Genomic DNA, 23722 nt, shown 5'->3' with positions numbered 1-23722 from the left:
AGCCAGATAACCAGGGAGCAGTAACTCCCTTATCTGTGGGCTGTTTAATGACAACACAGTACCACCCTGGGAGCAGTAGCCTAAGGCCCTTTTCCAGATGCCATGTTTTAAGGCTTTGAGCTGGAAAGACCTTCACTACCTGAAATTTATTCTGATTATTTAAAGTCAGGATTTGGTCTTCTAATTCAGAAACAAACAAATGAACTCTGGCTTGCTGCCTCCTGCATTTCTGGCTCTAGGCCATGTGATCATCTAATTTGTAGTTTTTCAGGCCGACAGAGGTTAGAAACTGGCCAATGTGGGCCTCGACAGCAGATAAGCTCATCAAGACTGTGACAGGAATTATGAAGACTGCTATAGATGGCTTTAAAAAAAATCGACCTCCCGTTCTGCAAGGCATCATTGTCCCTTTCTTCCACTGCTGTGCTTTGCCAGGTTCTCTGTGAGTCCCAGGTCCAAGAGGCACCAATCACTCTCGGTGTTTGCTGCCTACAGGTAATTATGCTAAAAGTCTTGTAGTAGTGGATCTTATTATGCTTTAGTACATTATGCATTCCAGAGCAGAAGGTTTTTGCTGGAAAGCTTCACTGTTAGATACGATTTGCATTTTTTACTAGGTACTTTTCTTTGCTCCTTGAAGACAAACACGTTAAGGATTCCTTTGTGCATAAACAAAACTGTGGGGTTGAGTGTGTGTTCTTAACAAGACTGGCAATACTTTAAAATAGGGCATGCCTTTACTGCAGGGGCTAAACGGTTTGTTTGGAGTGGTTAGGGTGAGGGAGCAGGGCAGAAATAAAAGACTTTTAGGGCAAATCCATCTGTAATTAAAATAAAAACGTTAAGTCGTCAAATCAAATAGCAAGGATTTGAAAGTACAATGATTTACTCCTAATTTTTAAAAACTGAGTTTTTTTGTAGTGCTCTGTTTGAGGCTCTTGCCCTGCTATAGTGCTGAGGAATGTGTTTAGTCGACCTATTGAATTAAGCCTGTACTGTGGGTAATTGCACCTGAGTCGTCTCCAGGCTGGGGACGCACAGGGTCAGGTCAGAGAGGTGGGCTCCTGGCACCACCCGGGTGTAGTTTGCCCCTTCCCGTCCACGAGGAGGCTGGCCTGGAGGCCGAGCCTGGAACACCTCCCCGCAGGCCTGGCCGGAGCCAGTGGGTCAGCTGCATTTAAAGCTGGTCTGAGCTGCGCCTTCCTGGCTGCTTTCGAAGGCTGCGGCCCGGTCGGGGGAAGCGACGCGAGCGTGAGCGCTCGGGAAGAAAAGCCGTGGGCAGGTGAGTGTTGGGTCCTAACGCGGGAGAGGGCGGAGCAGCGAGGCCGGGACACCCCGGCTGACGTCCCCAACCGGCACCTGGGCCGCGTCGCGGACAATGCCGCCCGGCCGGCCACACTACAACTCCCGGCGCGCTCTGCGCTCGCTCGCAGAAGCCAAGGCGGCCCGGCGTGCACTGCGCCGGCCGGCCTGACAGCCGGGCGCTCCGCTCGGCCCGCTCAGTGACCTGGGTCGGGGGAGAAACCAGCTGGCCAGCCTCCTCTCGGCGCCTCACCGCCTCGCCTTCTTTATTCCAACTGCCGGGGACTCGGCCCGAAGACTGGGAAGCAGCCTCCTAAATACAATCCCGTAGAGTCGGCGCCAGCCAATAAAGTGCGCGGAGTCAGGCCACGTGACAATAGCGGGGTGGTGCTCCGATGGCTCCCTAATCTCTATGGTTTTGGCGACTCGCTAGAGGGCGTGTGGACCACTGGAGGACTCCCTACATTCTTCCTCCATTACCTCACTGCCTCCGGTGGCTGCTGGGATACCGGAAGACTCGGGTCCCGGCTCGGCTCAGTCCTCCAGCTGCCCCGGGGAATACCTTTAGCAATTCTTTCCTACCGCTACCGCCGCCCCGCCGCTTCCTCCTCCGCCCGCCCCCCCCGCCGGCCTTCTTGGCCCCGCCCCGTCCGTGCCGCGCGTCTGGCCCGCCCGCGGCCCGCTTCTCTCGGGAGCCCCCACCCAGGTGCATGGCTCCATGAAGCAGGAGGAGGAGGCAGAGCGCGAGAGGTTCCGTCTGCCCCGGCTGCGTCTGGGCCAGGAGGAAAGGTGGGAAACTCGGTCCGCGCCGCTCCCTCCTCCCCCGTGCCCGCCGGGCCGGCCTCCCTCCAGCTGCCGCCGTGCGCGCCGGGCCTCCTCACCCCGGGGCGACCGGAGGGGCCGGGGAGCGGATCCCCCCCGGGTTCGGGAAGAGGGTCCCGGGACAGCGTTGGGGGGAGCTCCCGGGCGGCGGTGAAAGGAGGCGGCAGGCGGGGCCTGCGGGCCGCGTGTGCCCGCCGGGAGCAGGGGGGGTCAGGAGGCGTGCTGGGGAGGGGGGTGGGCGGACGCCCCTGCCCCCGGGCCGCGAGGCGAGGCCGGGCGAGGCTCCAGCTCCTTTCTGCACTCCCTCCAGGAAGCAGTCTCGGGTCGTTTAAAGTTTGGTGGTCTCCGGCGCCGCCTGGCGGCCCTCGCCCCCAGTCCCACCGCCCCCTCCCCCGCCCGACGTCTGGATTCCACCCCCGCGGCTCGGCCCTCGCTGCCCTACCAGTCGCTGGCTCGTCCCACCACTACTCCCGGCGCCGCACGCTTTCCTTCCACCCCCTTTTCCTTACCATTCACCTTTCTTTCTGCCTGTTTGGTCCCTCCCCACTCTGGCCTCTCCTCTCCCCACTGTATCTCGCCCTTTCCTTGCTGAACTCTCTTTCACACGCACGCTTTCGCCTCTTCTTCTCTTTCTTCCCAACTCCACCCTCATTCTGTCCTTCCTTATCCACCCAGAGTCCCCGTTTCCATCATCCCTCCACCTGACACTCTTGTGGGTTTTATGCCTCCCTCCTTCCCAGGCTGTGAGCTTTGCCCTTCATTCCTCGCCCTCCTCCATCCCCTGTCCTGATCTGAACTCCTCACTTTGCCACACTCCCTCACCCTTATCCCTCTGGGCCTATCCTCTTTCACTGTCCTCTCCTAGGATAGAGTGGGTGGGGCCTGGAGTCTCCTGTTTACATCTTTGGGAATAACTCACATCTCTACTTCTGGGGGGGGGGAGAGTTGGTGAAGAGATTACGAAGAGATTTATGCCAGCCGAAGAGTATGATGGGTGACTCTTACCTACAGTTATCATCTCCACCTGGGATAACAAGATGGCCTGGCCTCAGGACCCTGGCATGCTGTCCAGTAATCTTTCAGCACCATCTTTGCAGAGGATTTGGGAATCTGTTTGTATTCTGAAGCCAGTGGAGAACCTTGAAATGGTGTATCTTGGCCTGAGAACAAGTTTTGGTCTAAATTAGTGGTAGAGGAAGTTTTAATGTGTGTTAATGTTCAGGTTCAATAAAACCTTTGATCCCCCCGTCCACCCTTCTTGGTGACGGCACCAGGGATGAGATGATTTTGTGCATGGGGTTGCCCTTGCTGCCTTATATTTAGATTTTGAAATGTTTTGAATTAAAGAAAGCCTGTTCCTTAGCTTTTTTTTTTCTTTCTAGAAATTGCTCTGTTGAGTTGTAGTTTTTCAGAAACCATCTCTTACCTCGGCACTGCCTTGATTTTGTTCATTCACTGCACCTGCATTTCCATCTTAGGTACAGGAAGAAGGAATGGAATCGGAAGGAAGAAAATTCATTTCAGAGACAAAATAGCTCCCCTCCTCTGTTATAGCTGTTCCCCTGGCAATACAAACTTTCTGCTTTCAGTGAGTATTACCTTGGACATACTTAGACTAGAATTTTGTTGCTTTTGCTCTCTTTTCGTTTTAGGCCTGTGCTAGGACTTTAGGATGTAGGTTTACTTTGTTCACTTCTGTTATTCTGCTTCCGTGAGGGTGTCCTAAAGCTGATGAATCCTTCCACTTGCTCTCTTTATATGTAAAGACAAGTTTATTTTCCATAATCCCATTAGAGTGACCTAGATGGTGGTGTAGTATTACACTTACCCTTCGCGTCTCCCACCGCTTCCCAAATTATGCATTTTTTAAAGACAAAGATCATAACTTGCAGGTTAATGCAGTTCCTGTCAAGGTCAGTTATTGGGTGTCTTCCACATGGGTATAATCTTCAGAGATTTATGGAACATTTTGCCCTGAATCTGCTAGGGTGATACTGTTTTCTTAAAAATAATTAAAAGTCTACACGTAAACCAAGTTCTGGAAAAATTTTTATTACTGCTGCGTTCCCCTCAAATGTGTTAATAACGGTATGCAAACACTTGTAAGAGAGTTTTCCAGATCGCTTCGCATCTTACTGGAGGCTCACAGCCACTCTGTGAGGAAGGCAGAGGACAAATATTTTCATTTTACGAATGAAAGAACCAAGGCCCAGAAGGATCTGGCACCCTGCCATAGCTCACAGAGTAAAGGGAGGGGATCTAAAAGGAAAACAGAGCATCTGACTCCTTGTGGTCATGTTTTTCCTTAAGCTAAGTTGACATGAAAGTGTATAGTACTGTGTATTTTTCTAAATCTGTAAATTTTAGAAGCAATTGTATAGGTAGATCTCTTTTTCGCAGGGAAAATTTTCACACAGCAAATGTTTTGGCTGTTTATGTGTGTATGATGGGCTTTTGTGTAGAAATGATTATTTGAAATGATGACCAGAATGTTTGTGGGTCTTTCATCTGTTTCTTGGAATTGTTCCATAATAAGTAGGCCAGAATTATAGCTCAGGTGCCGTTTCACTGCTCAAATAATGATTAAATTGAATTTCAGTTCAACTCTGTGTCACAAAGGAAACAGCAGCCTGTTCCCTTCTGCGTAAAGCTTGGTTTGAATAGACATCCGGAGAGTAAATAATAACAGAAGAAAATACAGAGACCTCTTTTTTCTTTGCTTTTTGCCTACCTTCCAAATCCATTTTCTATGTTATAAGGTCATGCCCCCACATAGGCTGTTTGGGGCTTCAAAAGATGACTCTCTCTCTATTTTTTCCCACCTCCAGGCTCTTCTAGATGTTTTAATCTGGTTATTGTTGGAAATCTAACTACTTTGACTCAGTAGTTCTGTTAGTACTCAATATATATCAAGGTATCTGTAATAACAACAACAAATTTAGTTTCTTTTTAGTGTATGGCTGCAAGCTTAAAAGAGGACCCTTGTAGAACAGAACTGTGCACAGCTCTCAGCCCACTATTCCTTATATCTTCTGGTGTCTCACAATGAAAAAAACAGTGGATGACTTATTAGAAGCATGTCTCTCCAAAGAGGAAAAGCATCAAGGTCATTAGAGTAATAACCCCATGTTAATAATATGATCTTTCAATGTATCTACAAAGCAGAAGTAGAGTCACGGTTGTAGAACACAAACTTATGGTTACCAGGGGAGAAGTGGGGGAGGGATAACTTGGGAGATTGGGATGGACATATACCCACTACTATATGTAAACCAGATAACTAGTAAGAACCTACTGTCTAGCACAGGGAAGTCTACTCAATACTCTGTAATGACCTATATGGGAAAAGAATCTAAAAAAAAAAAAGTGGATATATGTATATGTATAACTGATTCACTTTGCGCTACCTCTGAAACTAACATGACATTGTACATCAACTATACTCCAATAAAAATTTTTAAAAAATAATATCTTTGAGCCTACATGGTAGTTCTTAATAGAATTTGATTATGAGGACATTTATCCCTCTAGAAATTGTAAGAACTCAGAGCTATGTTATTTATATAACAAACCCTGCTTTTATCGGTAAAGGTAGTCCTAGTATTAGTAATAGCAGATACTTTAATGAATAGTAGTTCTGTGCCAGAGAAGTGCTAGATGCTTTTCATGTCTTAGTGAATTGCTCACAGCTAAGCCCTCTGTGGTAGCAGGAGCCCAGGTCCACAGAGATGTGACAGCCTGCCTGAGTTTGTACCTGGTAAGTCTGATTGGGGATTTGAGCCTAGACAGTAACCCCAAAGCCTGGGCTGTGTCCTCCGAAGATGGGAGCTGCTCTGGGAAGGCACCAGCTTGTTGTTTTCAGTGGACTTAGGAGCCTTGGAAGGGACCCCTAGCAAGGGAGGAAGGCCCTCCTGTCCAGCCAGCCACGTCTGTCAGGGTGTCCTCACATCCTCCCCTCAGTACTGGTCTCCACACCTTGTTTATGTTTATAACATCAGCAATTTATGAGACATCATTTGTATTAACTCCTTTTTTTAAAATTTTTATTGGAGTATAGTTGTGTATTAACCCCTGAAATCGTAAATTGCCCTCCAGACAAATAATGCTCCCTTGGGTAGCTCTTAAAGCGCCCCATCTTTGATAAAGAAAAGAAAATTCTTTTCAAGTGCAGTTTAGAAACTAGGTGTGTCCTTTGGAAGGAAAGCCTTGAGCAACCTACAGTTAAACAGCACCTGTGGCCAAGTCTAGGACTGACCAGTTACTGTGTTTTAGCCAAGAAGCCAGCTACCACCATAAACCAAACCAAGAAGTTACTGTAGGGGATATTTGACGTGTTTTTTAGAATGAATTGTCCACGTTGGCTCTCCACCTTGCTATGAATTAAACCATTCCTTGGTTTGGGCTGAGTAGAGCTGATGTTGTGTTTTGGTTTGGTTTTGGTTTTGTTTTTTTTGGCCACACCCCAAGGCTTGCGGGATCTTAGGTCCCCGGCCAGGGCTCGAACCCAGTCCCCAGCAGTGATAGTGCCGGGTCCTAACCACTGGACCGCCAGGGAATTCCCTGAGTTGACATTGTTGATAATAATAGGTACTTGTATTTTGGTCACTTTTCAGCTTCTGACACACTCAACAGTCAGCACCTCACAGTGAAACAAGAGTATTTAAAAGTCAGGTTGTGCCACAAATATTCTTTTTATTAGGAAGGCTAACTTCAATGGAATTGCTGGGAGATCTGTAGGTAAGGTCGTTGGTGTGTGTACCATGTGCAAGACGCTGTGTTAGGTGTTGCGAAAGAAAAAACACAGATGCGGCTCGGCCTCTGAGACCGAAGGTGTTGGTGAGTTCATGGCTGGCTGGAATTTAAGTGGCCCAGATCAACAACACACTGCTCAGCTTTCCCACAGAGGGGGCCGGAGAGGTGCCTTTGTTGTGCACCCTCGTGAAGGCCAGGACCCCTTGAATACTGCATGTCAGGTAAAGGGTGTGGTGACTTTTGAACCCTGAGAGCAACTTTACTTCATTTGACACTTGCTAGGTTAGGCGGTCTTAAGAGGTAACACAGTGATTCCTGTTATTTCCTCCAGCTTTTTGTGGAAGTGTGGGTATTGTCTCCATCTGGTGGAAATCCAGTTTTAACTAGTTCTTTTTCATTGTTCGCTCTAAAGTGGACAGACAGTAGGAAAATGACATCACTGCCATTGGCCCTGAAAGTGGCCCTTGAGTTTAGCTTTGAAAGAGTAACCAGCTGAAGGCTCCGAAGGTCTTAGTGGTATATGTGTTTACAAAGCAAGGGTTTTTGCCTGATTCCAATTGCTTCAGATGAACCAGCTTGACAGGAGTAACGTTTATTTGCTCCTACTATGGTCAGTGCGCCATTGCTGGTAGTGTTTACGAGGTTTGGGGGAAGAGTGAGAACAAATGCACACAGTCCTAGAAGAGGTAGACTGTGCCGTTGGGGTGTTTGTTTTTAGCTGGTCAGACAGCAGGTTAGTCTGCTGTACTGAAATGCTATTATTCTGAGGGATCTCACACTGTGCCCTCAGAAGCCGAGCGGTTGGAGAAATGAATGTGTCTTTGGCCATTGTAGGACAGTCCCGGGAGCCGAGTCCGGGACACTTAGCTGTGGTGAGATGCCCGCTTTGTTGGCGTGGGGTTAGAAGAGTCTCACTTTAAAGAGGAACTTGATGAAATTGATAGGTTGAGGTTGATATGGTAAGTAAAAGTACTCACTGCCAGCACCTTCAGTCTTTCCTGTCATTCACTTAACATTTGCTTGACGCTGACAGATAGGTAAAATACTGGTCCCTTTAAAAACAAACCTTAAAAATTCAGTAGGAGGTGGGGAGATGGAGTAAGTAGGCTGCATATGTTTGAAATTTTCTATAGATTTAAATTTATGGAAATTTTTTTTTTTTTTTTTTTTTTTATTTTGCGGTACGCGGGCCTCTCACTGCTGTGGCCTCTCCCACTGCGGAGCACAGGCTCCGGACGCGCAAGCTCAGCGGCCACGGTTCACGGGCCCAGCCGCTCCGTGGCATGCAGGATCCTCCCGGAGCAGGGCACGAACCCGCGTCCCCTGCATCGGCAGGAGGACTCTCAACCACTGCGCCACCAGGGAAGCCCTATGGAACAAATTTTTAAAGAAATGCCTTCTAATATTTTAAAGAAATGCCTTCTAATAGACGATCTTTGAGGCAGAACATCTCTAACTCTGCCTTTGGTCACTAACTGAGAATATCTGTTGAATTGTTTGCTTAGTGGCCTCCAGAGAAAGCTCGGGCCTAAGGAACCACAAGATTTGGGTGGGTTCTACAGATTACAAATCATAGTTGGGGAGGGGGAATTGTTAAATGTATTCTCTTGGTGTCAGTTGTGATCATGCCCCACTGCAGATCGGTGATTGTACGTGATGTGTAGGCAGAACCTTCCTAGGCTTGAGCTCACCTGCCTTGGCATGGTTTGAAAATCCCTTCTATTGCTCTGTTGTAGGATGTTTCACAGTCAGGTAGCTGATAGCACCTGCAGAGAAACACCTGAGTTGCCACTATCTCATGACATTTCGCCCTTCGCTCAGGTGTGCTTTGGTGTAAGGCGAATGAGGAAAGATTTCTTTCTTTAACCTATTTTATCCCTCCTCTTTGCCTCTTTGAATTTTGGGACTCTCTAGAGGCAGGGCCTCAGGGCCCTGTTGGTGCTGTTAAAACTCTAGCTCTCGAGAGATGGTCCCTCTGCTTCATTCAACACGTGTCCTAAACCCCCTGCACACAGTTATGCACAAGGTGGAAAGTCAGGTAAGAGCTCAGAGGGCAGTGCCATCCCTTGTGGAGTCAAGGGACAATGGCGGGGTACTGATGATTGTCAGCGGGATGGCGGAGATACTGGCTTTGGGCTTAGGTTTTTTTTTTTCCCTGCTCCATTTTTGTTGGCAAGATTTTGCAAACTATTCTTTTAGTTTTTAGTATACCCTTGATTTTTTTTCTTTTTTTTTAATCATGCCCTTAGGAAGGGGACTGAATCCAATGGATATTATTGGCAGGCCTTATTCTTCTTTGTGGTTTGGTGGGAAGACCCAGGCTTTGGAGTCTTACAGATGGACTGTGGTCCAAATCCTGACTCTGCCACTTAGCGGCAGTCTGGCTTTGGGCAGATTATCTTGCTCATTAAACCTAAGTTTCCTCCTTTGTAAAATGATGGTAACGTTGTCCTCCTTGCTGAGTGGTTTTGAGGATTCAGTGAAATCCTGTTTAAAGAGCACCTGTTCGATGCTCTAAGCCCTGAGTGCCCAGCGAAGTCCTGGCCTTCCGGAAGTTTCCATCCTGGTGGGAGCAGATGATAAGCCCAGATGATAAGAGCAGCTGACTCTATGCCAGACGCTGTATGGAAGCAGCTGACACATATTAAACTCAGTTCTCCTAACAGCCCCATGAGGCACGTGCTCCTGTTATTCCCAGTTTGAGGGAACTGAGGCATAGAGAGGTTAATCCTGGAGGAATCAGGATTTGAACGCAGGCCATTTGACTCTGGAGGCAGCATTTTTTTTTTTTTTCGTACGCGGGCCTCTCACTGTTCTGGCCTCTCCCGCTGCAGAGCACGGGCTCGGGAAGCACAGGCTCAGCGGCCATGGCTCCCAGCAGCATGTGGGATCCTCCCAGACCGGGGCACGAACCCATGTCCCCTGCATCGGCAGGCGGACTCTCAACCACTGCGTGGAGGCAGCATTTTTAACCGAGATCTTCTGCTCCCTCTCTTAACAGTCCGAACAAGGCAGTGATACCCGTGCTCAGAAACAATCTAGTCATTGGAGGTTTTACTGCATCACGTGCGTGAGGCTTTCTCAAAAAGAAGCCCCTGTTTCAGGCCAGACATTGAAGCACGCAAGCTGTTATTCCTCTGCTAGAGACAACTTTCATCTTCCGAAGAACTGTCTTAGATACAAAAATGTGTGTTTGTTAGGGGTCAGCATATATCAAGAACATAAGCAATATTTGTGAAATTTTTGTATCTCATTCAACCTAAAGTGGCAGGTTGTTTTTGTAGAAATTACGGCATTGCAAATGGGTACGTGCATATCTAATTTGATGTAAAAGGTTGTAGAATTTACAATCAAAATACCATACAGTAGAGCAGTGCCTAAAAGGCAGTTGTGTGCTACGTGTTCAAACCACAGGGAAAGTTTTAGGTAGGGATTATATATATTTTTTTGAGTGGGAGGGCTACAACTAACAGGTAATGACTTGAGGAAAAACAAAGTGTACTTTTCTCAAGTCAGCAGAATTTTACAAACTTTGGTATTATCAACATTGAAATAACTAGGATTGCTTTTCCTGAGCCTGCTGATTACAGACACAGACAACAGAAAGGATCTTGATCATGTTATAACTATATATCTTCACCTTAGGCTTTTTAAGAAAAAGAATTTAGTGGAAAAAGATTCCTTCCTCCCCTTAATCAGTTGGGGCTCTCCGGTTTCCTGGGCCATCTGATGCCGCATTTGGTTAAGCTGATGGCTTTGCATCTGTCTGCCTTGCTATGACAGGGCAGAAATGGCTGCCTCACAAAAGGGCTGTGAAGCTTGGGTCATTTGTGTGAATAAAGGTTTCTGCTAGGTTGTAGCTTTTTTTTGAATGGGGTCTTGAAAGGACAGAAGTGTAGAACTTGGAGTGAGTTCAGAGGAGAACCAAAGAAAATGAGTAAGGCTGTGCAGGACAGCTGTGAGGACGGAAAGGTGGGAGGGGAGCCCGGTGTTAGAAAGCGTGCTCTCGTCAGAACAGCTGCTGCCTTTCATCTTCACAGAGGTCCGGGGCTAAAATTACACAGAGAAATTGAGGTTAGTGATGAGGAAAATGAGGAGAGGATGTGGTTAACGAGGAAAAGCAGGGCTTCCCTGGTGGCGCAGTGGTTGAGCGTCCGCCTGCCGATGCAGGGGACGCGGGTTCGTGCCCCGGTCCGGGAAGATCCCACATGCCGCGGAGCGGCTGGGCCTGTGAGCCACGGCCGCTGAGCCTGTGTGTCCGGAGCCTGTGCTCCGCAGTGGGAGAGGCCACAGCAGTGAGAGGCCTGCGTACCGCAAAAAAAAAAACAAAAAAAAAAAACAAGGAAAAGCATGAAAGTTCCTCTGGGGTTCTTTAAAAATAGGGTGGTTCAGTTTGGAGCCTCTAAAAAGGTAGAGAAAGCGTCCTGATGAGGCACCTGACAGGTCAAGTGCAGTCTTCCAGTCGGTTTTGAAGCGTCCCCATTCAGCTGCACGCTGGCTGCCACCCCACCCTTCTTTCTGCCCAGGGAGTCCTGGGCAAGAGGGAGCTGCTTGTGGCCTGCCTCCGTCCGTGGCGATGATAACCTTTATGGAAAATGGAAAACAGCTCCCCCTGAGGAAGAGGTTAGGCGCCTTCGGTCTGGAACTCAGGGTCTCTTCTAGCCCACTGGTCTGCCACCCTTTGCAACCAATGTGACCTGGGCAAGAAAGAATTTGATGGCTCCTACCCTCTCCATGGAGACCCTTTCTCTTTGAATTTTGTGTTCTCCTTGCGGCTAACCATTTGAGTTAATGCTTGCATGTTCTCTTCTGGGTTAGGGTTCCGCAGCATTCCAGACCTCAAGCACTGGTTCAGGATGGGAAAAAGACGCTGCGTCCCCCCACTGGAGCCCAAGCTGGCAGCAGGCTGTTGTGGGGTTAAGAAGCCTAAGCTGTCTGCAGGTGGGACGCACGGTCACGGGAGCCAGTCCACAGCCGTCCCCGGCTCCAGCGCGGGGCCTCTTCAGAACCACCAGCATGTGGACGGCGGCGGTGGTCGCGAGAACGTGTCGGACTTAACTCTGGGACCTGGAAACCCTCCCATTACACGGATGAACCCCGCATCGGGAGCGCTGAGCCCTCTCCCCAGGCCCAATGGAACTGCCAGCACCACCAAGAATCTGGTGGTGACCGCAGAGATGTGCTGCTACTGCTTCGACGTCCTCTACTGTCACCTCTACGGCTTCCCACAGCCACGCCTTCCTAGATTCACCAATGACCCCTAGTGAGTAAAGCGGTCGCGTGTCGGGGATGGTGAGAAAGGCATGACGCCTCTGTCGGGGGCATTCTCTTGAGAGAGTCTGCTACTTACAAAAAGCTTAACATGATTTGGGCAAAGGTTGTTGGGAATAGGATGATGAGAAACGTGCAGCCAATGTCTAGAACACTCACTGGGCTCAGTAATGGAAGGGCACTAGGCTGTGTTTGCAGGAGTGGTTGGCTTGTCAAAGTAATGTTCCGGGAATCAGGAGGGTTTCGTTCTTGGTCTTCTGTTGGTTCAAATGGCAGTGGGTAGGTCATTTAACCTCTCACGTGGAGAAGTCACACCATCACACCATTGTGGACCCGAGCACCGTTGAAGCCCAAGTGACCTGCCAGTGTCTGGGTGCCAGGTGGGAGACTAGGAGCTCATTTAGTGGGAGCTGAGATGCTCTTAACAAGGGTCCCCTCACTTGGTTCATTGTCAGTCCCATGGGGCTGCCGGCACCCCACCAGGAATGTCAGAATTTGCTTTACTGTTTTTAGTTCAACACTCTGTTATTTGTCCCAAGTCCCCTCGAGGTGTCAATGACTTTAATAAGGAATGTGTGTAAAGGGTAAAGTCAAGTGAAGATGCTCATGCCAATGCTTTCTTTCTCAATTGGAAGCAGCTTTGAGGTGGCTTTAAAGAGCACTGCTGCTTTTTTATTTTTATTTTTTTAGGAGATGCTTTTAGAGCATTCACTGACTGATCATCATTCCTCGACTGTTAATGCCATACTGAGGCGGTGCATAGCCCCACTGGGCAGGGAATGGAGGAGTATGAAGAAACAGTCCTTGCTCTCGGAAGACTTGAGTTGGCAGATCACACACAGAAGCTAAATAGTGTTCACACACCGTCTGGGCAGAGGTGGAGAGGAAGTTACTCCTGTGATTGTGTCAGAGGAGAAGAAATGCAGAGAAAATGTGCTCACTCTTTAGGGAAGTATTGCCGTGCGATACCGTGAACAGAAAAATCCGGACTGAGTCGGTGGAGAGGCTAAGCCTTGATCTGAGTGGGGTCAGGTGTGTCCCTTGCAGGAGAGGGACGTGGGTTTGGAAGAGTAGGTGGTGGCCGCAGCAGTGTAGGGTGTGGAGACAGTGGAATTCTTGAAGGGTTTTTGAGCAGGTTTTGGAACATTAAGTTTGGCTGGTGGTGTTCAGGTGTTTTCCTGGAAGGAAAAGATGGGTAGGTGGGAGATCCTGCTTTGTAATAATGATCAAAGTTAGATAACTTAAAAAATTTAAGTTGCTTTTGAGAAGTGTTAACTCAAGAATCAAAGAGGTAAGGGCATAGGAATATGGAGGAATTTCAGGAAGAGGGGACAGCCCTGTAACCTCTGCCTAAAACATCTGTCAGCGTCAATCGGATGTAGCCTAATGCAGCATGACTTGGGCCTAGAAAGTGGTTAACTTCTGCTAAGAATAAGCTTTTTATTTTATCTTAGCGGCGCCACTTGGCTTGCAGGATCCTCGTTTCCCCACCAGGGATCGGACCCGAGCCCTCGGCAGTGAAAGCGCAGAGTCCTAACCCCTGGACTGCCGCGGAATTCCCCGAGAACAAGCTTTCTTGAGGAGACTTTTTCTTTTTTTCTGGAATTTATGAGCAGGAGAGGCAGAAATAATGATGGGCACGATGTGGGGTTGAGCGGAGAAGGTGTGCAGGCCCCGTGTGTCTTCATGAAGGTGGAACTGGGAGCATAGACACCTGAAAAGAGAGTAAACAAGAGGAGAAAGACATGGAGAACTAGAAGAAGAAAGAGTTGAGTCCTGGGCAGAGGAAGAAGAAAACGGCACGTCCACGTGGTGGTAGAGTGGAGTGAGGCTGTGAGCAGGGGCCTTTCTTCTCGTGCCTCGCGGCGATTTCCTCTCCATTTACACCCTGGGGCTGCGCGGCTCGGAGAGGGCAGAGAGGGCAGAGCCTTTCAGACAGCCCGCTCAGGAAACCATCCTTGAGGGGAAGATGAACGGGGATGGAGCCGAGGCTTTCTTCTTCCCTGATTGATGTGTGCTTGCTCTTTCAGTCCACTCTTTGTGACGTGGAAGACGGGGCGGGACAAGCGGCTTCGTGGCTGCATTGGGACCTTCTCAGCCATGAATCTTCATTCAGGACTCAGGGAATACACGCTAACCAGGTAATGGCAACCGCACGTAAGACTGGTAGATGATTGGCAAGAATGGAAAAAAAAACTGCCTGTCTCTTCTGAGTGGTGAAGTCCGAGTGTTCTCTTTTGGCTAATCAGGAAATGTAGGGGACTTAATCCGGTGAGTCACTTCCAGTCCAAGTGCAGGCAGTTAGTGGCGTCAGGTTGTTGGCAGCATGCTCGGGCTGATGGATAGTGGATGTTTTCTGCAGAGCTCGAGAGCCATAAGCGTTCGGCACATGATGTTGGCTCCCAACCCTGGAGCAGCCTCACTTGTGTTTTCTGTCCCCTCCAGTGCACTTAAGGACAGCCGATTCCCCCCCCTGACCCGAGAGGAGCTGCCTAAGCTTTTCTGCTCTGTCTCCCTCCTTACTAACTTTGAGGATGCCGGTGATTACCTGGACTGGGAGGTGAGAGCAGCCGCATTTGGAACTCTGCGTCTCTCGTTGCATTTGGGTTCGGGTTAGTACATGGTAACGTGTCTCCTTCATTGAGCGAGGGTCTGAGGATGTGAAAGCTGAGCTTGGGAGGAATTGCAGGCAACTTGGGTGACAGAAAAGGTGCTGCAGTATCAGAAGTAGGAAGAAATGGGAAGGCTTTCTTCTCCCATTCTTCCCAGTCTACTCTGTTGCACATCCTTTTCCCATGTCTAATAAGAAATAGGAATGGGGATAAAGGAGAACATTCCTGATTCTTTGTGGTAAGCCCTTATCAGGAGCCATGTGTGCAGAGTCAGGGGCCCAGATCAAAACCCTGTGGCACGTTCTCTTAATGGAGTAGATTAAAGGTGGAATATTCAAGATCTTTGGATGAACTGCTGAGAGAATTTATTTCTGTAGCCTCCATACTCTCAGAGAGGTGGCTGCACGTAGACTCTCACTTCCCCTAAAGCAGCAGTTTCTTTGGCTTCCATGCCTGAGAGAGAGAGTAAGTCATGAAAGGCAAGAGCCTCCCCTTTTCTCAGCCCTGGGTCAAGCTGGTCAGGGGCAGTGTTGATTTATATGAGGATAATTGAAGTTCCACTAGAGTGAGTAAATGCCATTTACCGGTTGTGTGTTTTTGTAGGTTGGGGTCCATGGGATTCGAATTGAATTCGTCAATGAAAAAGGCGTCAAACGTACAGCCACATATTTACCTGAGGTTGCAAAGGAACAAGGTGAGTTGGACACATGGAATTTCCGTGAATGATACAGTTCACAGTGCTGCCAAGTAAAGGGCAGGAGAGTGGAGTGTGTTGCCTTTCAGCCTAACTGTAACTAAGGATGAGTGCCTTTCTTCCTCTCCCCATATCTGTCAAGTTCTTAAAGAACGAGAAACTCCCCCAAAGATGTAGGAGCTGGGAAGAGAAGAGGGGTAAAGACTTCCCACGCCCAGCTGCTCGTTTCACGTACTTTCAGTGAGTAGTGGTATTTCTTGGCCCCCAAAACTGCAGTGGTTAACTGTAGGGAAATTCCAGCAGTCAACTTGGTCATATTCTGGAGTTCATTGTAAAGGGAGGTTGCCCGTATTAGTGGGTTTTGACCTTCTGGTCGTGAGCTACTACACAGTGTGATAATTGGAAGAATGCAGAACATAATCTCTCCTGTGTTTTGAAAGAACTCAGTAGCTACTTAGCTCTTACAGTGGGACATGAAAGGTAGGAAATGGGTCAGGCAGGTTTTCTCTTTCAAAGCATAGTTAGAAGAATACCTTAAAATGCTGCTCGTGCAGTCTGGTGTATGACCCAGTTTTCTTTCTTTCTTGGAACTGGTCTGTGTTTTGAAAATAATATGTATCTGTTAGGTGTGAACCTGGAATAGAGAAAAATATCCGGTTCAGTGTATCAGCGAACTGATGTTGTGGAGAGGGCTTGCCTTGTTGGTTCCCGTCGTCGTTGTGTTTAAACTGTTTCAAAAGCAGTGAGGATACGACATAAAAAGGAGGAAGCCTTTTAACCGCTTCACTGAGATCCTAAATCTGGCATTTCTGTCCAAGGAGGCACACCAGGAGTTACTTCCTGAGAGTGAGATGTGGTGATAATATAGGTAAATAAGCAAGCACTTTTGCCATTTGAAAACTGGTTGGGAAAATTTAAAAATCAAGGCACCTACTGCAGTAATTTAGGGGGTTCTCTTTGGTTTTCAGTTTGATATATTTGGTTATATCTGTTGAAAATGTTTCAAGAACAACACAGCAGTAGATGTGTAAACACCTTCGCAGCCTTCCTAAAGGAATAGTTTCCTTCCTGCTGTCAAGTCTCTGTAGTAGAAAACGACTCCTAGAAATCATCGAAACGAAGGAAGGCCACACGAAGGAATACAAGCGCAGAGTATGAATTCTCTCTTCTCCCAGAACAGCCCTGGTTACAGCACTAGGCCTACAGGCTGGTCTACGCTGGGACCATGTTTGCTGCTAGATAGTTATACTGGGATCATATCTGACAGGAAAGACTCAGAAGCAGGGGGCCTGGGGACAGCCATTAGTGACGTGTGTCGGGCGTCATCTCACATCTCGGATTCTCCCTGGACTGCCAGTGAGGCAGACGGGGCTCCAGGGACGTGGGGCAGTGCCCAGGCTTGCTCCGCCCGCAGCAGACGGGGCTGCTTCTGTTCTGTCACTGTGGTGTCAGAGCACAGCCCGTTCTTGTGTCGCTGTGCGCTGACCTCGGTGTGCCTGCCTTCTCCTCAGACTGGGATCAGATCCAGACGATAGACTCCTTGCTCAGGAAAGGTGGCTTTAAGGCTCCCATTACCAGTGAATTCAGAAAAACCATCAAACTCACCAGGTAAGCCACTGTCTTATTTTCCTTGTCATTTTAATTCACTTGGGGTTGGATGGAGGATACTTTTGACAGACAGGGGAAGAGAAAAATTTTCTCTGTTAATGTCTCTAAACCGAAGACGTATGGGTGAGGTGGAAGCTCTGAGGAAGCAGTGGCAGCAAAGGCAGAGACTCCCCAGCATCCTGGGCATGTCCACGGCTAAGCTGCCAGCACAGTGGGAGCAGAGTAGCCGCTAAGCAGGTCGTGGGTGTCTTTGTCAGACCCACTTGCTGGGAGGCTGAGCGGGAAGGCTGAAGGCAGGAGAAAAGGCTCTCAGTACAGAAGTCCAGGGTCAGTTGAAGTCATCACATGTAGTCAGGTGGCCTGTTGATGGAATAGTTCCAAGGAAACGCCTCTGCCTGTTTGCGGCTAATACTTCTACGGGGAGGCTGCCTAGTGTAGGAAAATATGCATGGACTGGACTCTGAGTCCCAGCTCCACCACTTCCTAGCTGTGTGACCTGGGCCAGTTTTTCCACCTCTCAGAGCAGAAAAAAAAAATGTCCTGTCTGCAAGAGGTGAATGATAATGCCTTGGGGTCGTTTCAGGGTGTGGTAAGGTAATGTATGAAGAAGTGCTAGTCCAGGGCCAGGCAACATTGTAGTAGGTGGTCAGTAGATGTCAGTCCTCTTCCCATCCCTACTGAACTCGGAAACACTGAAAGGTTTAGCTTCTGTGGGGTTTCTGTGGACCTCCGTTGGCCCGTTCATCTGTGAAATGCTGAATAATCAATATCGTAACCTCACAGGTCTATCTGGAAGATAACCCCGTGTTTTTGAAATGCTTTGGATTCCAAAAAAAAGAAAAATCTTCAAATACAAAGCATTATTATTATCATTATTATTATAATTTATTTGAACAGCCATTTCCCTGTCAAAATTCAGGAATAATCACCTTGCAGTGGAGGAGTGATTACAGTGGGAAAGAGATGGCTCTGGGTAAGGATTGTCACACCCAGCTCCTGTGGTCTGTAGTAGGCTCCATAGGTTTGTAACACCCCATGCTTCGCATCCTGACTCATGGCTCTTTCCAGAGCAAGGCCAAAGTGCTATGAATTCTGTTCTGATGACCCTGTGATATGATATGGCATATTCATCTGGAAAGTGAGACCCATCCTCTATAGCCCCAGGATCTTTTAACCTGCTTCGTCAGAATTTGACCCAGAATTAGGTATCTGTGCCCCTTTTAGTTTATAAATAACTTGTTTGTTGCTTTTCTGCAAGTGGAGGTTGCATTTCTGTCAAATTTATCACATTTTAACCTGAAAGTAGATATGCGTTTTACACTGGGCATTGGTGCAGCCATCTTCCAGTCTGCTACCCATGTAATTTGACCTTGAAATTCTTCACTCAGACCCTAGTAGCAGATTGCTTAAGAGCAGCCTGGTGATAAGCATATGAAGTGTTTAAAGGTGGGATGTGCAGAAAACAGATTCTCAGGGGTGAATTGTGAGTGTGCTTTTCCATCTCGTTCATTTGTAATAACAACACTGTTCTCTTGTGCTGTCGTCTTTCATTCTCTGTAAGTAAGATTGCTCTTGGTCTTCCATTTTATTCTTTCAAAATGTGGAATAAGCTTTTGGTTTTCTCTGCCGCGTGACTACAAAATGAAGTATCTGGGGTTCCTAATACCCTTTCCTGTTTCCTTACACAGGTACCGAAGTGAGAAGGTGACAATCAGTTATGCAGAATATATTGCTTCTCGACAGCACTGTTTCCAGAATGGCGCTCTTCATGCCCCGCCCCTCTACAATCATTACTCCTGACACACGGCTGCATGACCAGTCCCACCCCCCCGTGGCCACCAATGGCTATGACATCATTGGAGCAGATGCCTCCTCTTCCTGGTCCAGTTACTTTTATTACTGCACCATTTTATGATGCTAGCTTCCGTTGCCAAGTCTGCCTCCAGCTGACTGAGGGGGGCGGGGTTACATCGAATGAAACAGAACTTGAGGGGCCCAAGCCTTATCTCAGCCTTTCCTCAGTATGGGGTTCCGTTGGATTGGGGCTCCTCCATGACTAGTGAGAATTCCGTGTGGGTTCAGAAGACCTTGGCTGCAGGTGCCGCTGGTGATTTGCTGCCTGTGTGTTGGCCACTCAGTGGAAGCTGGAATTGATGGTCCGTGAAGGCTTAGCCCACACACACCCCTGCAGCCTCCCCAGATCGAGTAGGTGTATTCCCCTGGCAGTCTGGGCAACGGAGACCAACAAGAAACGTTTTTAGGTTGTTTTAAATTCCTTTTTTTAAACTTCCAGTGTATAGCATACCACGAGTTGATCTCAACCTCCATGCTTCGTAAGTGGACGCCATGTTAGGGTCGAACGTGGGCACCATGAGTCGTTTGCGGCTCCTGGACAGAGACCCACCTCAAGATCGGAAGCCCTTTGGATGGCGTTGCAGCTCTCATTGCTCAGTTAGCCTCAAAGGTTTTAATTCTCATCCCACTATCAGTTGGATTTTTTGGCACTCTTCCTGCATTGAGTCTCCTGGTATCGAACAGAGCGCTGTGGTGTAGCCTGCAGAGGAATGGACTGGGATGCCCGCGGGAGGTCCTGACGGCATCGCTGCATGCAGTGTCGAGGGAGAGACCTCTTCCTTACCACCCGGCTACCTCACTCCTCTACTGGTGGCAGTGCCTATAGCTGGATCTGGGTTCTCAGAGGGCAGAGGTGTTCAGACAAGCACTTGGGTCGGGCTCTAGAAGGGCACGTCGGCATAGGAGAGAATCCAGGGTCTCTAAGCTGTTTTTCTGTTCCGGCAAACATCCTGAGAGACCTTTAAGCAGAGGAGTTCCTTTTTCTAGTTTGCCTGTAGAAGTGGGAAAACTGTTGCTGTTACAGTCCTTACAGGACTTTAGAACAAAGCTGTGTCATTAAACAAGGTGAATCTTTATCTTGCCTAACATGCCGGGAATCTTTACCCCACCATGGCAGAGTTCCAAATAGCTCATTTTATTCTAGGTCATTCATCCTTTCAGGTGGCATATTTCCCTTTCTTGTTGTTGCTGATTCCAAATACCTGTCAGCAAGTTTCTCCTCCCTCTTGCCTATTCTTCACTCATATGGTGGCAAAGTTCATAGAAGCTGGGGACTTGGAAGACGCTTTGAAAACATGGTCACAGAGGCACTGCTGAAATGATTCACAGGAAGAGGTGGCCACTTGGAAGAAAGGACCCTACGGGTGATACACTGGTTTTCAACAACGTGTTTAGAGAACTCTCGACGCGGATTGGGTGTCAACCCAGTGAACACAATATTTTGATTTAATTTATTTTTAATGTTTATGTGGTAGTGGTGTGGCTTTCCGAAAATGGGCAGATGTTCAAGTCAAAGGGTCTTTGGGGTTTGCTTCTGCCAGGAACGGGGGAGGGGGAGCAGAGGCACAATCTGAGGAACGACACACGTGCCATTCTAGGCACAGTTGTCTCGTTTCTTGAAGAGATGGGTAAGGGTGAGCAGGTGAGCTCGGCACAGTCCTCTGCTGTTGGCGAGGGTGTGGAACGGGCAAGGGAAGCGCCGGCTGACGTCTGGATGCGCTGGCTGGGCTGCTGCACGCCGCCGCCTTTCCCTCGCGGTGTTCGTGAAAACAGGCTCCCAAAGAGGAAGGGGTTGTTTCGTGATTTCCTGCTGCTGAGAATAATAAATGTCTTGTTGCAAATAAATGTGACGGCAGTTACTCTTAGGTGCCATGGATCGATGTCAGGGTGGTCAGCAGCTCTGGACTAAACCGCCCACCTCCAATTTGTACAACAGTATTGATACATAGGGCTACACTCATTCCTGTTCAAGTCTTCTATGTTGAAAGTTGTGTTTAATTTCTAAAGTTTAAAAAAAGCAAAAAAAATGGTGCTAAACTTTCACCCCTGAGCACGCTCAGTGAGACTGGTCATGCAAGCATTTTCAGTGCCATGCTCTTTCAAGCCTATTTTTTCTCGTAGAAATGTTGCCCTATTTGTCTTCCCCAACGTATAGTATGTTTTTTTTATTTTATTGAGGGTGGGGTAGGATACCTGCCATTTAAGAAAATGAACAGAAGATTTTAAAACCCAGGAAATGGGGGGGGGGAAATAGCAGTGCACAAGAATCGGGCTCCTGAAGCCCAGCACCACACTGACGAGGGCTCCGTGGGCTCTCTCCACTTTCTGGAGTGAAGAAGCCTGACTCCCTGCACATTCCCTCACGCCCCCATCCAAGCCCAGCAGTGGAGATGCTCGAGGTCCTCTTGCCTTGGCGAGGGGACTCAGGAGTCGACCGAGGAAAACTGTTTGGCCCCGTGAGGAATGGCACTGTCAGTGTCTGTCCCGAATGGAGCCTAGTCAGGAAGTGGTCTGGAAGTATACGGTCAAGGTCACCTCCTGAAGATGTATGGCAGGTGGCTCTCAGGAAAAATACTAAGTCTGGATCATCCACGTGGCAGCTTTGCGTAGGGAGATGACAGCTCCGAACTGGAACTGACCTGCCTTCCACGTGCTTGACCACAGCAGTGATGAGGGCGGCCAGTCCACGTAGTGGGAGTGGTGGGTTTGAAGAGAAGGGAAGGTTTTTCTGCTCGGTGTTTCCTTTGTCCTTGGGCTGCTCAAGCTGAACAGTAACCACTGTTTTCAAGGAACCAGCTCCACCTTGGCTGGTTTGGTTCGGAGTTCGTTTCATCCCTAGCTGTGAGTGCCTTTTGGTCTGGAAGGTTGGCTTGTCTCATAATACCCACAGCTAGGACATTCTCTGTAATTTCGAATTGTCCTTGTTCTCCATTAACTAAAAGAGAATGTCTGATCACTAGAGTTCGTCGGTGTTGGATTGTTTCCACTGTGAGGTTCTTAAACTTTTTCGCTTCATGATATTAAAAAGCAACTCATGTTAGAGACCCTTTCAACATGAAAGGTTTGTAGTTGAGACATTACATATATTTTATTGTTTATAATAAATATCATCTGTACAAAAGTCCTGGGTGTTAATTTTAATATTTGCACAAGATCTGTTTTCCGTGATATGTTAACACCTACAATTTCACTAACTGTTGATGTTATTTTCTATTGAGATTCGGGAGCCTAGGGAGCTATTTGTTCTTTTTGTTTATTTTCATTCTTATTTCCCTGAAGCAAGAGACTTTGTATGGCCTTCAGTGCAAAGACTTTAGACCAATTCTTTGTATTACACTTGGTTGCCTCTTGGCTATATAACTTCTGAGTGCAAATCATTGAACTCTTTAACAAAGTATTGTAGAGAATAAATCATAATGGGTAAAAATTGTTCTTTGTCTTGCCTCTTTTTTTTTTTGAATAGTAGTAATAGTCATTTAAAAAATTTTTTTAAATTTTATTTATTTTTGGCTGCATTGGGTCTTCATTGCTGCGCGAGGGCTTTTCTCTAGTTGCAGCACGCGGGCTTCTCATTGCGGTGGCTTCTCCCGTTGTGGAGCACAGGCTCCAGGAGCGTGGGCCTCAGCACTTGTGGACGCGGGCTCCAGAGCGCAGGCTCAGTAGTTGTGGCGCCCAGGCTTAGTTGCTCCGCGGCACGTGGGATCCCCCCGGACCAGGGCTGGAACCCGTGTCCCCTGCACTGGCAGGCAGAGTCCCAACCACTGTGCCACCAGGGAAGCCCCTAGTCATTTTATTTTTAAAGACAGCCAACCAGATCATATTTATTCAGCCTGCATGTTTGTGTGTGGTGTTCATGATACCCAATAACCTTGCACTTTTATTTATTTTTTTTTATGTAATGCCATTACATAAAAATGCCATTGGGTTTTTTGAGCCAACTTTTCTGAACTAAGGTTTGTGAACCCTTTAAAATTCGGATCTTTCTAGAAAGAAGGTTCATAGTTCTCATTAGGTTCTCCAGTGAAACTGACCTTGCCCAGAAAGCTACAACCTGAACTCCGGGGTGGGGGGGATGCTCAAATTTAAGATGTCATTTGGTGAGGTTAACCCAAACAAAGACCCTGGGACTTTGGTGTGGTCTGACCTAAAGGAAAATGTTTCTTGCTTTTGGATGGCCCAGAAAGGATGAGGTGTGTTTGGAGAAAATGGCAAGGAATAATTTTTCAAACCTTACAAACATCCATATGCTGATATTGTCAGTCTTGGTTTGAATTTTTATTTGCAAGGATGTAAAAAATTTTTTTTTAACATACCCAGTTCTGAAGCCCTTAAAACTTGGCCACAGGTGTACGCTGTCAGGGTTAGATGATAATTTTGGAAATAGATCACAACAACTGGTTAAACACAGACTTTGGTAATAACTGGGGTGTGTGAGAGGAATTCTGTTCCTTCAAGAGAAATTATAGTTCTAGAGATTAGTATTCCATATTTGCAGTTACACAGCATGGAATTCCATTTTTGTTTGTTTGTTTTTGGTGGTGGTAAAATATATATAACACAAAATTTGCCATTTTAAACTCATTCTGTTGTCTGAAACGTGAACTAAGCCATGTGGTCAGAGATCGGTGGTTCTTGTGAGACTGAGGGTGGAGGAAGTGCTGTAAAGCTGCTTCCAGATCAATCTAGGGTCTGTGACCTTGGCTTGAATATCTGCCTTTGAAAGGCACTCACTGGGCTGGTTGAAGAACTTGACCCTGAGCCAATAGAGTATAAAGAACCATAGTAGCTCTTGAGGAGCATAATGACC

The 23722-nt window shown here is 47.8% G+C and overlaps 1 protein-coding gene across 6 annotated transcripts; it reads left to right on the top strand.

Moving 5' to 3' along the window:
• The first annotated feature begins 1785 nt into the window (after window positions 1-1785).
• On the top strand, window positions 1786-22344 carry AMMECR1L (AMMECR1 like). Of its 6 annotated transcripts, XM_067742294.1 has the most exons (10): window positions 2073-2091; window positions 3603-3712; window positions 5067-8914; window positions 11695-12139; window positions 14178-14288; window positions 14593-14707; window positions 15363-15453; window positions 16693-16809; window positions 16965-17061; window positions 18750-22344. In XM_067742294.1, exons 4-10 carry the CDS (start codon window positions 11733-11735, stop codon window positions 18859-18861), a joined length of 1050 nt encoding a protein of 349 aa, XP_067598395.1. In that variant the 5' UTR covers window positions 2073-2091; window positions 3603-3712; window positions 5067-8914; window positions 11695-11732; the 3' UTR covers window positions 18862-22344. The 6 variants fall into 6 exon arrangements, with proteins under 6 accessions (XP_067598393.1, XP_067598394.1, XP_067598391.1 ...); XM_067742293.1 differs by lacking the exons at window positions 5067-8914; window positions 16693-16809 and adding an exon at window positions 17981-18034 and having other exon boundaries at window positions 1787-2091; XM_067742290.1 differs by lacking the exon at window positions 16693-16809 and having other exon boundaries at window positions 1790-2091.
• The last annotated feature ends 1378 nt before the right edge of the window (window positions 22345-23722 follow it).

Source organism: Pseudorca crassidens, chromosome 6 (genome assembly GCF_039906515.1).
Source record: "Pseudorca crassidens isolate mPseCra1 chromosome 6, mPseCra1.hap1, whole genome shotgun sequence".
Lineage (NCBI taxonomy): Eukaryota > Metazoa > Chordata > Mammalia > Artiodactyla > Delphinidae > Pseudorca > Pseudorca crassidens.
This window is presented reverse-complemented; position numbering and strand designations above follow the sequence as displayed.

Coding starts and splice junctions, on each gene's coding strand:
- AMMECR1L (XM_067742294.1), top strand. CDS start 11,733: ATGGGAAAAAGACGCTGCGTCCCCCCACTGGAGCCCAAGCTGGCAGCA. Junction 12,140..14,177: donor AGATTCACCAATGACCCCTA/GTGAGTAAAGCG, acceptor TTGCTCTTTCAG/TCCACTCTTTGTGACGTGGA. Junction 15,454..16,692: donor TGAGGTTGCAAAGGAACAAG/GTGAGTTGGACA, acceptor GTTTGCTGCTAG/ATAGTTATACTGGGATCATA.